At 47.3% G+C, this 17,738-nt stretch overlaps 1 protein-coding gene, 1 long non-coding RNA gene and 1 pseudogene across 4 annotated transcripts in view; 2 read left to right on the top strand and 1 right to left on the bottom strand.

Moving 5' to 3' along the window:
- LOC149353520 (histone deacetylase 8 pseudogene) overlaps window positions 1–5,053 on the top strand; it is a 76,580-nt pseudogene extending 71,527 nt beyond the window's left edge. Inside the window, exon 3 of the transcript XR_016289331.1 lies at window positions 4,535–5,053. The product of XR_016289331.1 is annotated as a histone deacetylase 8 pseudogene (transcript). The remainder of the gene's footprint in view (window positions 1–4,534) is intronic.
- Window positions 13–973, bottom strand: LOC149353521 (uncharacterized). Its single transcript, XR_016291000.1, has 2 exons — window positions 747–973; window positions 13–150 (listed from the first exon to the last, which is right to left on the bottom strand). It is a non-coding gene; the product is annotated as an uncharacterized LOC149353521 (long non-coding RNA).
- Window positions 5,054–5,237: 184 nt separating the features above from the next.
- Window positions 5,238–17,738, top strand: part of LOC149353519 (nuclear pore complex protein Nup133-like) — an 89,454-nt gene continuing 76,953 nt past the window's right edge. For both annotated transcript variants that reach the window (XM_089582617.1, XM_089582618.1), the window contains exons 1-6: window positions 5,238–5,492; window positions 7,146–7,258; window positions 7,378–7,484; window positions 9,460–9,672; window positions 10,360–10,431; window positions 15,567–15,674. In XM_089582617.1, the coding sequence (XP_089438743.1) occupies window positions 5,392–5,492; window positions 7,146–7,258; window positions 7,378–7,484; window positions 9,460–9,672; window positions 10,360–10,431; window positions 15,567–15,674 (714 nt within the window). In that variant the 5' untranslated portion in view covers window positions 5,238–5,391. The remainder of the gene's footprint in view (window positions 5,493–7,145; window positions 7,259–7,377; window positions 7,485–9,459; window positions 9,673–10,359; window positions 10,432–15,566; window positions 15,675–17,738) is intronic.

Below are 17,738 nucleotides of genomic sequence, written 5' to 3'. Positions count from 1 at the left end.
AAACAATTTGATGCATAGCACGCATATTTTATTGTGGATGATGATACATCAGCAGAGCAATGGGTTATATTCGGAAAATTTCTTAAATGTGACTCTTCAAATGTGGCAAGCTTGGGACACACATCCGTAATCTTCCCACCCACAGTATTTCTGAAATAAAAAGAACGCGGCAAACATCAGTCATGTAAAACAAATGGCACAATGCAGCAGCCCAAGTAAAAACATTGGAACCAATTAATAGAAGTGTTTAATGCTGCAAGTATAACAGGCAATGCACTTCAACAAACACCTCAATAAGTATAAGGCAATAACAGCTCTCACTTTCCACACCATATTTGACAATGTATATGTTCTTTATTTATTCTCATGGGCCTTAGCGCACTAACCTGCGCAGCACTGTACGCGAATGTACACAAAGCCGCAAAGCTTCCGTTGCGAATCACTGCGAACTACACGTGCTTCCTATGGTCTGCCTTTCGCGCGTTGTCACTCTTTATATAGGCACAGAGAACCTAGCGATGCCTTAAATATTAACAAGATGCGAAAATACTCCGTCCCGCAACTTTGAAGAAGAGTGGGAATTAGCCGCGCGAGTCGAGGGCTCCCGAAAGTGTGAGAACAGCACACACTTGTGGAAGCCATCTCCTCGCGCTTACTGCTCCCACTGTCCTGTGAACGAATGTTATATGAGCATGCATGCTGCATTGTCCTAGAAGCAAGTTCCAAGAAGTGTACTGGATACATACCTTCGTAGGCAATCACATGTGCACTAAGCCTTCTTTAAACCAAGGTCGACGCAGTACGGGATTCCGGTGTTCCAGAAGAGCTTCAGGAGCTTCCCGTATCTTTCGAATTGCTTAAGTTACATACTACTTTCGTCAACAGACCGAACAAAGCCACACATTATAACAGAGCTATAAAGCTCTGCGCGACAACACTACGCGACAAATCAACAACAGCGCTACGGAGCCGTACTGATGGATTGGATTGGACTGACCGCGAACTGACATCTATGATGATGGTGATAGCAGAATGCACTGGAGTTTTGATACTTACGATTGGTTTCAATGGCAAGTTTAGCTAAACGGTGGACATGTCGCACAACTCCACTAATTTGGAGAAGTTTTAAAAAATATAAAACTAGTTATTGAGTTCTTGCAAAATTCTGCAACACCTGCTTTTCCTCTTAGATAAATTTAGCTCGTTGGCGGCTCTTGCACTGCAGGTAGGAGTGGAATCGCATTAATTTACAAACACCTTCGCGTCAAACCCTCCAACTGATGCAAATAAAACAGTATACATACACGAAATACGCGAATTTTCTGTGAAATAAAAAACATCCATACTCATGGCCTGGGAAAATACTAGGCCTTACATCCTTCGGACGTACACCTCGTCTCTCATGCGGATATACAAAAGTGGACACTGTCCGTACGTCCGGCGGATGTACGAATACGGATATCCGAAATCGGATTGTGTTCGTACGTCCGATGGACGTCCGATCTCGGCAAAGGATGTTCGGATCTAGCTCGTACGTCCGACGGATATCTGTGGTTGCTTGGGCGGCTAACAATAGTTACGGAGAACCGTAGTTACCTTAACTGTAGTTAAGGGCGCCCGTGTAAATACAGTATAAGGCATGAAATGTAACTAACTTTTGGACGGGCTTGCTAAGACGAACTAAGCAATGACAAATTTTCTGCAATTTTTGTACGCCGTGCATACATGACTCCAACTCGTCTGTGGCATCACAGCTGCTGTACGAAGATCGAAACCGAAACAAAACAGCTTTAAAAAATTGTCAGTGTCTTCGCTCTGCTATGCCAGGATATACATAGCGTAAGGTATTTATATATCTTGGTTAAGGTTATTAGCTTGGTTCCCCCCCCCCCCTGTTAAACCTTGAAATTCCGGTACGTGTAGCTATGACTAAATTAAAGACGAGACAATCTGCAGTATCAGTTGTGAAGCGTTCATGATTTATTCTGTTTTCGCTTCTTGTTCCCCTCGTTGGTGAAGCCATAGGCGGTCGGCGTTCGTTGTGTTCATTGGCGTTGGCGTTGACAACGTTTTACGTAGTTTTACACTCCGATCATTTTAAGGAAAGGAAGTGCGCATAATGGCTCCCTGGGTCAGTGGACTCCTGAATCGTGCTTAAGTTACGTGGGGTGATGAGAGAGAGAGAGATGTGGGCTGCAGGCATTGACACCTAGTCTTAACAAGTAAAGATACAGTAAAAAAAAGAGTTTAATTGTTCACCGTTATCATGCCACTAGATAGCGTACGGTAACACTAGCCCCGCTGCGCGCGCATGCGCCGATTAGCGCCACAAACTAACTGTAGATCAACCTCCTTGCTGTAGACACCCCGCGCCACAAGCCGCGCATACGCGCGCACTAAAACGATACCAAAACCAAAACATAAAGGACTGACTGGGAGAGCGAAAAACTGAGGGACAAAATGCTTCATAAACGCTCGGCTTGCGAACGCTGGCCGCGTGACGTCATGCTCCCTCCCTAATTTTTTTTTCCTCCATGAGTGTTTCGCGGCCACTTTAACGCTCCCTGTGCAAAGCGGGGTATTTCTGAGTAAAGAATAAACAATTTGCAAAATTCTACCGAAAGCATGACTAGGAACTGGTTCGGTGTAGGATTATTTTTATTGCCAGTAAACTGACTCACAATACCGAACGCGTCCTTTTTTTGACATACCGCGTATAAGCTTCAAGTCGATGGGCCACTAGTGTGCCAGTCATGGTGCCAGCAGAGCGCCAACGACAGATCACGCTTCTTTCCGCAAGCGGCCACCGCTATTGTGGGCTACCAAGCGCGCAGTCTCTCTTGTCGCGTTCATGTACGCGAAAAAGTAAGCGACGACTGGCTGTAGTGCACTGTAACTAGGCGGCGCGGCGACGACGGCTGGCGTTTGCCAGCTGTGCACGGGCTCGGGCCGGCCCGAAAGCCCGTACCCGCCCCGGCCCGCGGGCCGGGCTCGGGCCTTGCGGAAGTCTATTCACCCGGGCCGGGCTCGGGCCACCGTATATTTGTCTAGGACGGGCCGGCCGGGCTTCGCGATCGCGATTGCTCCTGCGTGGCTCCAGCCGCCCTACTGTTGCAAGGTTCCAAACTAATCTCCACATGAGTGGTCTCACGAGCCCAAATGACACTGCATAAAGGAAGGTGAGGTGAAGAAAAAGGTTATCCTGACCATGGAGCACAAGATAGCAACGATGTTTCGCCCACAATTTTGGCACCTTAGGATTCTTTCCGCCGAGGAGCGCGGTGAAGTGTACGGGCCCATACGAGAGCTCGTCGCGTCGACACCACAGGAGTTGCGGAAACTATGCAAGAACAACCTCCTGCGAAAAAGCCGTGCATGGTTTTGTTCAGTGAGTGGAGCGACGAAATCAGCAATCGGAGTGCCGAAAGAGACGAGCTGAGCGAGTACTTGGCCACAGAGTCAACCCCTTGCTCAGAGTCTGAGCTATCACAGTTTTGGAGAAGCAAGGCAGCGACGTACCCAAAGCTTTCTCTTCTTGCCAAGAAAGTGTTAGCCATTCCGGCTACCAGTTCAAGCAGCGGGAGAAATTTCAGTGCTGCCGGGTTCATTATGCAGGAGCGCCGCACTTGCCTCAAGCCGTCATCAATGGAAGATTTCTTGTTTTTACATAATAACTTGGAGTAATAACTCTCTACATGCGCCGTGTTTGCATTTACTCACTAATTCTCATCTAGACCATGAGAGCCGAGCATTTTAAAAACATTGAAATGAACTGGTTTTCCTTAAATTATCTCTTTCTGTTTCATCATCACTTCAATTCCAGTTTTGCAGGTCGGGCCGGGACCGGACCGGGCCTTAACTCGGGCCGGGCTCGGGCGGGCTTAGGTGTCTTCAGTGTCGGGCCGGGCCGGGCCGGGCCTCCGTCACTAGTGTAGGGCTCGGGCCGGGCGCGGGCTGAAATTTGCGGCCCGTGCACAGCTCTAGTTCGCCTTGCCGCCCACCGGCCAAACTCCATGCATTGCGACAGCGCAAAACATACGCGAAATTATAGTGAACTAGGTCACTGTTATTGGCTAATCGCGTAAGCAACTTCTGGGCGACGAGCGAAACTTTCTGTGAGTGCAGATCCGAGCGGCGCGTCAACCGACAAGGGCATTTGGCGTCGCGCGACGGCGTCGCTTGCCGCTGTTCACTATAGTTATAGTGAACTAGAATAGTATTCTAGTTCACTATACTATAGTCACTGTAGCGAAATGGAGACTACGATCAGTGTTGCTGGCATAATACGCCGCAACGCTGTTTGCGCCTGTAAAAAGAGTCATATTATTTGCAAGGATTGAAATTTTGGGCAGAAAAATGCGAAATAAAATGTGTTTACAGCTTTGTCATCGAATACAGACTGTTTAACTGAACACTTACGAAAACTTTAGGTACTTGGTTGTGGAGTTTTGGCTTTGGCGGTTATCCTCGCGCGCTTTTCTCCCGCGCTTTTCCACTTCTGAAACGTTGCGCGCCTTATAATTTTTTGCTGCAGGTCCCAAAGAACCCGCTCGCACTCCACGGCGTCGATGAGCCTCTCAGTGAAGACTTGGGCGTGTGCCATGGTAGTGCAAGTGTAGTATCTACGGGAACTCCAAAAAACTTTCCAACGCAAAATGCGGCACTTTCGAGAAAACGCGCGAAATTACCAGCAGTGACGTACGCTGCCGGATTAGCGGCTATTGGCTAATCGCGTAAGCAACTTCTGGGCGACGAGCGAAACTTTCTGTGAGTGCAGATCCGAGCGGCGCGTCAACCGACAAGGGCATTTGGCGTCGCGCGACGGCGTCGCTTGCCGCTGTCGCCTTCGCGTGAGTTTTCGCGTACATTGCACCATGGCGCGACAGCAAAACAACATAACTCGGCAGAAAACAGCGCACGAAACGACGTACAGAAGCAGACGCCACCCGCCGCGGTGGCGGCGAAACACAAAGGCGCCCGTGTAAAGATCTCCAGGTGGTCGAAATTATTCCGGAGCCCTCCACTATGACACCTCTTTATCTCTTCTTTAGCTCCCACCTCCCCCCATTCCGTTACGGCTCGGTTCGGGTGTCCACCGAGATGTGAGACAATTACTGGGCCATTTCCTTTCCTCAAAAGCCATTTTCAAGCAGACGTCGCGCGTGTTCTCTCCGCGTCGCGAGCGATGCGGCAGCACTCCAGCCAGCGCCCTCTACGCTCAGACGACCACCTCGATATAGGCCTCGTCTCCATTGCTCCGCGCCGCGGTCGGCAGTCTTGCAGCGCTCTTGTTCTATTGCATATGACGCCCGTTTAGACGTCGCTTGATGGTCGCTGGATGGTCGCAAGACGTCGCATTCTCGTCCGCTGTTAAGCTCATTATTTAGAGCCATGTTCACTCCGCGCCGCGCGGGTCCTGGAGGCACTTTTCTCACAGCACCTGGGCCCAGTGGAACGCCGGCGTCGCACGGCCGCTGGCCAAACGCACATGGGTAATGACTTTTACTATTTTTGTTGCCTCATGTTTAATGTGTTCCCTGTGAACCGTTGCACCTCTAGCATAATTAACGTGACGAGTGGTTTATATTGCAGAAGAGGGCTGATGCGGGCAGGTTGGTACATATATTGACTGAGAGGATGTAACCCTAGTGCTAAGATGGGACAAAGGGAACGAGGCTTGCGCTGACTAGCAACCGAATGATTTATTGAAACATGTGAGGCAGCATTTAAAGGAAACATGGCGAGCCAAAATAACTAGAGAAACCGCACCACACAATTGGGAGGAATTGTTCAGCATCACTGATTAAGACATGCATATTCTTGTAGGAAGACGGGCTTGTGCACACGTGTTATTAGGCCTCGGAAATAAGCCTCTAGGTTTCGTATCTATATCTGGCGATGATAGCGGTATGATGCAAAGCCGCTTCACAATTTTCGCACTCCGAGTGTATGCCAGATAAGTGACTTGTTTCTATATCTTTTGCGTGCTCACGTTCTGTCTTTGATGCAGCGTCCCATCTCACCGATGTAGAAATGGCCGCATGACGTCGGAATCTTATATTAGCGTTGGTGTTGCGGGGCGGGCAAAATTATTTTTATTCCTTTTTCTTTTGACCACGCCGCTCTTTTAGCGTTGATGTGGTATACCAGGTTCTGACGTCATGCGACCATTTTTACATCACTGAGACAGAACGCTACTTCAGCGATAGAGCTACGTCAGCACACCAAAGATAGAGAAAAAAAACCGTCTAGCCCTGCATACACTGTGCAGCGGTTTTTCATCGGACCGCTATCATCGCCAGATATAAAGACGAGACCTCGAGGCTTGTTTATTTCCGAGGCCTGCAGTATGCATTATCGAAACAAATGACACGTGCATCAGCAGCCCGTCGACAGCTCTCTTACCATTCTTAACCAGTGACTCTGAATATCTTGGTTGTGTGGTTGTACGGTTTTCTTGTTACTTTTGCTCGTTTTTATATGCTGCCTCACATGTTGCAACAAATCAGTCAGCACGTGTATCTCGTTGTCCCGTCTTAAAGGGGAACCGCGATATTTTCCTCAGTGCCTATTAATCTGATAAAATGAATTCCTCATATGTTCCAGAGACCACCCAATACAAAAAAGAATTATTGAAATCAGAGCATGCAAATGAAAGTTATTCCACTTAGAAAATTAAAAGAAATAGAAAAATAGATGGACACTTTTCCCTTGCCCATTTCACTCGCCCAGTGCTCAATCAGAACTGCACCCCCCCCCCGTGTACACTCAGACAGAGCCTGGAAGGGGGGGGGGGTTCCCAACCTCCTCTCCTGCCTCCTGTTTGGCTCCTCTCTCCACATTTTTGGGTGTAGTATGTCCACCGGCTTTTTTTTATGCTGGCTTCTTAATTGATGCAGTTTGAACAACTGTGCTCATTAAAGTTTAAAGCAAAATGGAAAGTGTCGCCCCTAGTGGTATTGTTATTAATTTTCATATTGTGTATAGATTGTGCATACCATTGTGTATACCATTGTCTAGTGCGTCGTTTTGATAGAAGAAAACATGCAGGAAAAAATTTAGTGTCTATAGCCCTTTATGTGCTGTTGGATCCTCTCCGTCGATTTACACTGCCGTTACATGCATTTTGTTCTTCTCTATTAAAGGAGTCAGCTTCAAGCAAGCTCCGTGCACGTGTCTGAAACTGGGAACCATGTTGTTGACCCCTTCAGTAGTGTGCTCCCGGTACTCGTCAGCGAAGCTCTTATCAAAGCAGAACGTAAGAACAATTTCGTAGCTTCTGTACATTTCAGTTTCGCACTTAATTTGTGACAAAGCTTTGCTTGCATTCTTTGTGAAATACTCTTTTCATACCTAATGCCACCTCTTATGTTGCAGCCGGAACGGATATCAGTGCACGCATATCGAGCTGCGGATGGGCATGGCTGGTTTGTGGCCGAAAGCTATGTGTTTGGCAGTACAAGCCGGGATCACCTAACAGCAAAGTAAGTGTCCTGCATCGCATGCTATATGGAACTAACTACCAGCATAGTGAACCATTTCATGCAAAGGATTGGGGCTTTAAATCAGCGAACATTGTGATAAGATTACTTTGCCTCTGTGGCGTCTGGAGGCGTCATGGGTCTGCGGAAATAAATACTATGCGCATGACCGAGCTTAGTCAGTGCAGAACCCGCTGAACTACGTGCATGTTCTTCCAGCCCGATGGCCGGCATAGCTCGGGACTACGTGCAGTTATCACAAGCAACCTGATCATTTTACCCAGTTTTCTAGAGGCCCGTGTACTGTGCGATGTCAGTGCACGTTAAAGAATCCCAGCTGGTTGAAATTTCCGGGGCCCTTCACTACGGCGTCCCTCATAGCCTGAGTTGCTTTGGGACGTTAAACCCCAATAAACCAAAAACCAAACTGTTTTACCTTAGTCGTTTGGCGGTTTTGCCGAAGTGTAGGTTCTTTAAGTCATCTTTAAACAATCATGATTACTAGCTTACGAAAGGACCTGGAACGTCAAACGGCACAAGTGCTAGCATTTGTCTTGTGTCTCTGGGAACGTGTGCCCTTCAGTGAATAAAATTGGGATTTTTTTTTTCGACCATAGGAATGCAGGTATCGAGTAATTAAATATAGACAGAACAGGCAAGCACTACCAGTCAAAATTCACCAAATTAAGTTCAAGTTGTGGGGCCTGCAGTCACAGATGCAGTGCGATCTTGGGATGCTCCGAGTATACTGGCTGCTGCGCCCATGGGAAGCTGGAGAAAGCTGTTCATACACCTGGCCGCGGCTGGAATGGAACCTGCGCAGCCCCCACAAGGCTTTGCATTGCATATTGATTTTAAAGTTTGTTGTAAATAGGTGCAGTTATTTTCTGCACAAAGTGAAATGTACTAGCAAAGTTTAAAAGGCAAGAACCACTGGCAGGACTTCCTGGCTTGTTAACAAAAAAAAAAAGACTCCTAAGAAGACATTTGACAGAGGTCGGTCTGGTTAGGAATGCAAATTTAAGGGAGAAATGAACAGTATCCAAGTTCTCCTAAGAAAACATGCCGTTCCAAAATCTGCTCTGTTTCTTCATCAAGGCCTGGCTGCTGGCGAGTTGCAGCTTCGGTTTTTAAAAAAGCCTGTGTATAGTCAACCGCCAGGTCACTTATCTTAAACCGTGGGTGCCCCTTTAAAAGGTACTAAATCAAATGCAATAAATAATGAAAAAGAAGATTTCTATAACCGATACAGTTGTAAGTAAAAAAGATTAGCACATTGACATCACTGGAGCAGCGAAAATTGCACCACGCGGCTGGTGTGGTGCCGTGCTTTATGAATGCACCTACACTTTTGTCATCAGCGTGTTCGCCGCCACAGCCCAACTCGTTTTATCTGCCACTATGGTGGCATGTCACTAGTGCTGATCTTTTTTACTTGCGAGTATGATGGAGGTAATACTATTTGTTGTTTCATTTTCAGGCTGAGCTTTTTCATCAGGAAAGATCTGAAGTGAATTCAGAATCTACCTCATGTTTAGAATTTGTCCTTCAATTCAAACTTGAATTTAATTGCGCTCGTTTTTCATGCAAGGTAATCTTGAGAGACAAGAAGAGAGCAACACAGAATAGAGAACAGACTCTAGTTAATTACTTTACAGCAGAAATCAAGAGAAGGAAATGAGCGAGGGCTTAACGTGTGATGCTGCAAACAGATAGGTTCATTAAGGTAACGTTGTATTCCAAGAAAAGGAACACACATCCAAGTGCAGTGGAAAGTTAGGTGGAGGAAAGTGATTAGAGATTTTGCAAGAATGTGGTGTGGCAGCAGCTTGTGTGGAACAAGGGTAATGGGAGAGCATTACCAGGGCCTTTGTCCTGCAGTGGACTTTAACTCAGCCAATGACGATGACCTTCATTGTTTCACTGGGTCCATTTGGTATGGATTTTACTGCACTCCTTCCTCGACACTATCTGACAGTGCCGCGTGCTGATGCTGCCACCAAGTGACCTGGCCCACCGGGCCGACCTGGTCTGTGTGCTGCTGAGGGGTGGTGGGCTTGCCCCGGCGGCACTGGCTGTGGCGCCAGCTGGCATTGTGCGGTACTGGCCCAACATCTGCCGTGAAGCTTACTCCATCGATGCTGTAGCTGGTCTTCAGGGGGAAGAGTGCTGCTACCTTGCCAACACGCAAGTGAGTGAATCCAGCATTATTTGTCTTGAGGATATAAAGCAATGCAAAAGCAGTGTTGCATTTCTTTGATATGCCAAACTGTTATGATGCTGCTGCTAAATGTTATTTAAAGTTAGGCCTTTTTTTGCTACACATCACTGCACCAGGCAGGTGTGTCGCATGCACGATTATTGAATTTCAGATCTCTTGAGCCATTAGTAAACATAGCAACAATACTTCTAGCTACCTGACCACGTTGCTGAAAAACTGTGTCAAAACTGAACAATGATATCTAATACCTGCTTCCAGCTTTTGATAGCCAACTACTACAGTCAACTACTCTAGGTGGTCATCAGTGATGTCAACTTCACAAATTGCATTGCCTTTGATAGACAGTTGACATTGAGTGCAGTTTTTGTGGTTTCTTTTGTTTGGACCTTGTGCAGTGACATTGAGTGCAGTTTTTGTGGTTTCTTTTGTTTGGACCTTGTGCAGTCTCTTATTGTCTGCTTCGACCAGAGCCAAAGAACGAGCTCGTAATAAATAGTTGTTTGTTGCCTGTTGTTCTAGAAATTGTTTGTAGCTGAGGCTGCACTCGTGTAGGCAAATTCTTGGGATTAGCCATTTGGCCACACTGCTAAATTCAGTCTGCAGCATCCCTAATAAACTGGTAATTTTGTAATTACTGTAATTTTTCTGCTATTGCAGCCTCTCGGTTGCATCCTTGGCACTACTACAAGCTCCCTGATGCTGGTGACACCATCCATCATTGAAGGACAAGTAAGTTGGCAGAAGTTACATCTTGCGATATCTGAGTTCCTGAACTTACCAGGCTGTAAAAAAATGGCCTGTGTTAAGTTAGAAGCATATGGCACCGGTGGCTCGTTGCTCCCTTTCGCCGGGAACTGCCGTGTTATGACGAAATAGTGGATATAACGAAAGAATGGCAGTTCCCTTGAAAGCTCGGTCAGCACGGGCTGTAACGGAGTAATCGCCGGGCCCTTTTAGCTTCGTTATAACGAGGTTCAATTGTTTCTGAGTCCCTAAACTTACCAGGCTTTAAAAAGATGGCCTGTGTTAAGTTAGAAGCATACGGTGCCGGTGGCTCTTTCCCTCCCCACTTTCGCCTGGAGCTGTTGTGCCCGTGTCCGTAGACAGTCTAAGGAGTTAGAATATCGACAGCGCGTTACACACTTCGGACGCTGTCCAAGGCCATGGGAACTGGGGAGTGTGATCGCGAACCGCCTTGTCAGGGTCGCAAAGGGCTGATGACCTTTTCCGTTGAGGAGGGATGAGCTCTAAAAGGGGGGGGGGGTCATTAGGGCTGACGACTTCTCAAACCACCTGACTGCCCAGACAAGCGGTGGGGTCTTGTTTACTGGCAGCAGTGACAGTAAGGCCGATGCAGGGGCGCCTCGATGGGTTGCAGGTGTAGTGAGATGCCCATGTGAAACTGTGCGCCCTGCAGGTTGCAGGAAGTGCAGGGTCTGCTGAGTCAGGCTCTGGCGAGCCCTGGGCTCAGTCAACTTCTATGTATGGTGCCATTGCACTGCTATTGGTCGAAATCGGGCAAGAGCAGATTTAGTAAAGCTCCGCCTAATTATCGAAGGGTTTAAAACGAGCTGCAAACACAGAGTTAGGAGGAGCGTACCAAGTCTCAGCCTCAGCCGCTTTTAAACAGCCCTTATTTTTAGACTGCGTTTTTCTTGCACTGCCTTGTATTTCGGTCCCATCCTTAAAAAATCAGTTTTGTTTTAAAAAAAATTGAAGTTGCTGCCGCAACTGGCAAGTTGTCGCCGGACGAGTGGATGAAGATGCAAAGTGCTCTTCGTATCACTAACCGCCATGTATACGATCACCGGCCAACATGCCATTGTCATTCGTCGCTCGCGACGAGCATTCAACCAGGTCAAGCCGGCCATCCGACATTTTCGAATAAGTTAACGGCCTGATTGTAAAATTTGATTTTGTTGTGTTAACCCCATCTGTGGCAAAGCGTTTTCTAGCAGGGTAGTTCTGCGCACCCATAGACATACATATCCGCACATTTCGACCACCTGGGATTCTTTAACGTGCACGGACATGGCACATTGCACGGGCCTCTAGAATTTTGCCTCCATCAAAATTAAATGATATCAGGAAGTACTGTATATATACGCAACCACATGCCTCTTGTGCGCTCGCGCATGAACCAAAGAAACCGTGATGCCTTCTGTACGGAGCACAGAAAATTTCTGCTGCCAAAGTGTGCTCCTTAATATTTTGGCCTCACCTGTACATGTAAGGAGGCTTCACCAAACAACGAGCAGCTTGTAATGACCACGCATTATTGAGATACCATGTGGATGGAAGCAAGGGGAATGAACTTTTGTGCTCGAATGGTGAGACACCTTCTAAAAAAAAACAGCGATGTGCTGGTTTGTTTTAACTGGTGTGCAACTGGGCTTGTCTCACTGAAGCGCTGCTGACAGCTGCAGTTGTCGCAGACTGATAGCAAAGCTCAGAAAACCAAACTATGCGGCAACAGTGTGACTCCGATTGGCACGCCCCCCCCCCCCCCCCCTTCGGACTGTGTATGAGTGAACTTGTTGGAGTGGCCAAATTTTGAGCACACATGGTGCTGGAAATCTGGCGTATCTTACCTTGGTTGCCACTCTTTCGTGCACCGGGAGCGTAAGAGCAAGACAAAGTTTTAATTAACCCAATTTAAGAGAAATCGTGGTATGAATTAACCAGCTTTGAAATGCATTGTAAATGCAGCCTGGCAGCCAAAATTTTAAAATTTGTTTGAGTTACCGAAAGTGCGAATTATCAGAGCTTGAGTTATTGCAAGTCTTTTAAAATTTATAACTGAACTTTTCTCTCATGTTCTTTTGATTTCATCAACCAAACAACAGTTATCACTTTAATTTATCTCAGGCATGAACAAAAACTGCTGCTGCTGCTTTGTTTGTTGTCACTCCAGCTCTTGAAGCAGGCTGGCTTAAGTGTTTTAGGGAACTAAAACTGCATATAAACGATTTGCAGGTTTTCAGGTTTCCAGGTTTTTCATACCTCATGCGGCCTAAACCTGCTTTTGAGATCACAGCCATTGTTGGGTAGATGAAACTAAAACTGGAACAGCGTTAAAGAAGAAATTCAAGCCGCTGCGGTGGCTCAGTGGTAATGATGCTTGGCTGCTGACCCGAAAGACGCAGGTTCATTCCCGGCCGCGGCGGTCTCATTTTGATGGAGGCAAAATGCTAGAGGCCCGTGTACTGTGCGATGTTAGTGCACTTTAAAGAACTCCAGGTGGTCGAACATATCCGTGGCCCTCCACTATGGTGCCCCTCATAGCCTGAGATTCTTTGGGGCGTTAAACCCCATAAAAGCAAACCAGGAGAAATTCGATTATAAATTATTTAGTGGTTAAGGCATCTACCATTGTGTGATATAGCACATCATTTTAAAGAAGAAAAATTAGAAGCAAAAATTTGTTGTCTATCATTATTTCTTAAAGGTGAAAGTCGTTGGGGTTATGATGCTCATGCTTGTCAGCAATAAAAGGCCACAGCCTTGTTCTCACCAGTGAGTTGGTGACACCTGCATGTTTGCTTTGATCAAGTACTGTGTTAGTGGACATTCTTTCTATCCACGACTGAGAGGCTTCATTATAAATGTGGCTGTTATAATTGGGCTTGACTGTAGTTAACCAGTGTGTTTCCCATGAAGCAAAGCTTAAAATAGTAGGACTTTTGTTGCAACATCTTGTGTCGCAACTGTCAGTCACGTTCCCTCTAGCGCAAGAGCAGAAGAGTTTCTGACCGAAAATTCACTTTCAATTTTTCCGACATGCTTGATTGTTCAGACTTCGTCACGGCACTGCCACATTTTGTATTTTGTATAGAGCTAATGTATAATAGTGACCGAGACATATTGGAAATGATTGCTTGATTTTTCGGACTCGCGACACCAATGCCGCTAAGCCACCGTTGTACAGAACAACCTCAATTTGAATTTCGAGGGATATCAAGGAATGATTAAGATATAATGAATTTTAAGCTAAAAGGGAGCCTCTTTACGTGATATTCTTCGTGGGTTGGTGCTTTGCGCACGGATGATTGCGAGCTCCTATTATTGCCAGACGTCTTCCACAATACAGACTTCCATTGCATACATAGTTCATCGACCTTCTCTGTGCTGAGTCGTCTCTTCCCGAGTATGGGAAGAGGCAGCAGCAAAACGCATGGGAGGCATGCAGGCATGATGACACTGAGCGGAGGAAAGCGGCGATGTTTTCCAAAGCAAAGACTGCATACCGACAACAAAATGCATAACAGCCCTGGCACTCTGATCGCGATACTGGCAATAACATGCGTTTCGCTGACGGGCATAGTGCTTCTCATATGCCAACCATCACAGAGTTCATGCAGTAGCATACTGCCAGTTCCGAGGTTCCGTCTCGGGTGCGGGAGTTGATTGGTTCAAAACTCACTGCTGGATGGGTACAAGCGGCCCCCGGTCTGGCACCCGGCTTTCTTGAGAGGTTTGCGCCGGTAGAATTGAAGCGATGGCCTTGTGGTGGAGCATCCACCTCGCATTCGGGAGGTGCTGGGTTTGATGCCTAGTGCCAGCGGGCACCCGCCAGCTATTTAATGGGTACAAGATATCCCCCAGCCTGATGCTCAGCTTTTCTGAAGTGAAATGCTTGGGAAAAGTGTCTTGGACCAAACCATTGCATCGGCTGGTCAGTGATTTATTCCGTCATCATACAACATAAACATCCTTTTCCGAAGCATTTTGCCCCAGAAAAGCCAAGCACCAGACGGGGGGAAGTCTTTCACCCATTAGGAAACTGGTGGGTACCCAGCAGCACTGGGGATTGACCCCAGCATATCCCGAATGCAAGGTGGATGCTTTACTCGAGGTCATCTCATGAAGCGAACTCGTGCATTTGAGTCACTTTGAATGCAGCGGTGTTAAGGCTCCTGTTCTGCAGAAAATACGGCGCCGTTGGTGGTGCCCTTGACAACAAATTGCCCACCATTGCAGGTGGCAGTTATATCAATGACGGGTCAGGAGAAAGTACTCGGGAAGCGCAACCTGGGTCTCGTAAGCCCCTCTGGTGGCTGTGTTTGAAACAGCCACCTGCCGGGGCAGAGGTGCATCACTTAACTGTTGCACCACTGCTCCAGGAGGAGCATGAGGTCTCCCTGCATTTTATGAATGCAAAGTAGAGAAGGCCCATTTCTTCATATATGGGCATGTAAGCAGAACCTTGGTTACAGAGAAGGAGTACCTGCGCAGGAGTAATCTGTAATACTGTATCACATTGTATTCTTCAATGCAGGTTAAGCATTAGATGTTGTTCATCAAAATAACAGGGGCCGAATTACGGAACAATCAAGTCGCAAACCTGTCACAAACGGATCCATTAGTCCCGCTGCTATTTGTCAATATATCTGCCAGTCCGTGCTGACCAATAGGAGCGGGGCTTTGTAACCATTTCTTGACTGTTTTGAGATTGGTCACCCATATCTGCGAAGTGATATGCAAAGGTGACCCTGGGCCAGTGGGACACTATCGTAAGTGTCCCCTCAAGATCTTGTGTCTGGACCTCGTCCCATCTCGTGTGTTTGTCCGTGACATCTTGATGGCTGTACAGTTATAAAACTTCAAGCTTATGAAGCCAACACCATCTTTTGCCTGTGTACACGATGCATTACAAGATTAGTCTCATGAAGTGTGAGAATGCGCACGCAACACTGACCTTTTCCACCAGTTGCTTGGTAGTTAGAATTGAAGTGATTTTTTTTCAACTGAATTTAATTTTCAGATACTTTTGTAGTCCCTAAACAGTCTGCTCCATGTGCTGCAAGTGAAACTGAATGGTAGACCTCTTACTGTGGTATTGAAACATCCTTATCTTCTCACAGACTGCACTGCTGATCAAGCCCCTAAAGGCTCCCCAGGGACTTATAACAAGCATTGGACAGCGGGTGTCATCATTTATTTTCGGGGCCATACCTGCCCAGTCGGAAGCCGTGAGTGTTCTCTGAGGCTGTTACTACCGTATAGTGCACTTTCTTTCAATCGGTGGTAAAACGTTTGTCTCTGTCTAGCTGTTACTCTTATTTGAGTTGTGCCTGCTTCTTGTGTATAATATCAAATGACATTTTAAATAAAAAAAGATACTAACAAAACAATTCCACCTACCTGTCATTGTACTTAAGCGTTTTTTTCTTCCAAACACTGACATGCACAGCTGTGCCTTGCATTGTCTGAGTCAGTATTCTTGCTGCAGTCTAAGCACAGTAGTAAGCAGTGTTGCATCACTTTAGAGAAATTTATTTTTTTGCACGGTTTCAAAGAGAACAGGGGCCAAATTACGAGTCGCTCTCAATTCAAAATAGTCTCAAAAACGCTCTCATTTGCCCCTTTCCTATTGGCTGGCTGTGACCAGCGGCCATATTGATTTTTTTTGTATCACCTGCTAATGTAAACAAAACAAAACGTGCTAGAAGTGTTGATGTTGCTTACCTAGTTATGCGAGCCAATTGAGACAATTTTTTTAGAGCGAAAAAGTGGTCTCAAACCGTTGGAGAGAAAACAGGTGGCTGCTTACATTGCTGTATATGCGGTGACCGCACGAGCAATGGTGTAGGAGGGTGCATGAAGACTGTTTGACGTGCGGGACGAGTTGTTTTGACGTTTCCACTTGGAAAGGAGACAGCACAATGGCTGTGTGACGAACTAACTGTCGAACTGAGAGGTGTGCGAATTAGTGCGCTCTTAGTGGAGTGGCAAGGGCTGTGTGCGTTGTGCTTCTTAGCCGTCGGTGGTTTTCAAAGCAGCTTAGGAAATGAAGCAAACATCGGTGCAGCCCAACCGACTGTGAGCAAGTGTTTTCGGTGGGTTGCAGAGTCCACTGTCAACGTTAAGTTGCAGAAGGTGTGCACTTTCCGGCGAGACCCCAAAACAAGCCGGTGACGAAGGAGGGCTTACTTCGCTTAAACTTTCACCATCGCAGTATCCCCGGCGGCATTGGGTGTGTCGATGGCACACATATCGCCATCAAATGAACATCATCTGAATGGAACGGCAACAACACCAGCACGAACATCAAGTGCTTATCCCGAAGCGGGCAGCATCAGTTGGTTACGAGGCAAACGAGTGATTGTTGGCACTGTGACCGAGCACGCCGGCTGTCATTTCCCGCACTAAGATTGCAAGCTCCTGGCAGCTGCACCGGTCTGCTCCCATATGTCGGCAGTTGCTGCATTGTGATGATTCGTGGTCGCCTGGTATTTTCTAAACAAAAAAATTCGCTGTGGCTTAGCTTGGTTAAGCCCGGTAATTGCGAAAGCAATATCCGTACCTACGCCATGGTTCAGCTAGTAGTGTAGCTGGTGGTGGTGCTTGTGGTTAGACTTGTGGTGATGCATCAGTTATACAATCCAATGCAATCCAATCCAGTCAGGCCGCCGTTCATGTGCACCGCCGCCGCACATGGACTGCGCGAGATGGTCGCCCAGCTCTTCGGCGTGACGTCACACCTGTGGCGCTCCTGGCGGAGAGAGCGGGAGTTAGGCCGCCGTTCATGTGCACCGCCGCCGCACATGGACGGCGCGAGATGGTCGCCCAGCTCTTCCGCGTGACGTCACACCTGTGGCGCTCCTGGCGGAGAGAGCGGGAGTTAGGCCGCCGTTCATGTGCACCGCCGTCGCACATGGACGGCGCGAGATGGTTGCCCAGCTCTTCGGCGTGACGTCACACAGAGGTCATGCGAAAGGTCATTTCATGTGCACCGCCGTCGCACCGCAAAGGCTTGAAAGTGAAAGTAGTATTGCTTTCGCAATAAAATAAATAGAACCACGCATAACCCTTAGAGCACATTTGCCATCGATAGCAGGTGCCGACCGAGAACACAGGCTAGGCGGGTTGAGACTGGCGAGTCGTGGAGGTGGCGTGACTGGTTTAAATCGATTTGTTACGTTCCCTCCCCACTTTACTAGTGCATCGGAAACCATAACTAATTGACCGAAATTGGTCGCGCGACGTTTGCGACTCGCCAGTGTGAACTCACCTTGAAGTTTCCTTTGTTGATT

The sequence above is a fragment of the Amblyomma mixtum genome, chromosome 3, assembly GCF_055824585.1.
Source record: "Amblyomma mixtum isolate Tamu chromosome 3, ASM5582458v1, whole genome shotgun sequence".
Taxonomy (NCBI): Eukaryota; Metazoa; Arthropoda; class Arachnida; order Ixodida; family Ixodidae; genus Amblyomma; species Amblyomma mixtum.
Note: the sequence above shows the minus strand (reverse complement) of the source record. Positions and strands in the feature narration are given on the sequence as shown.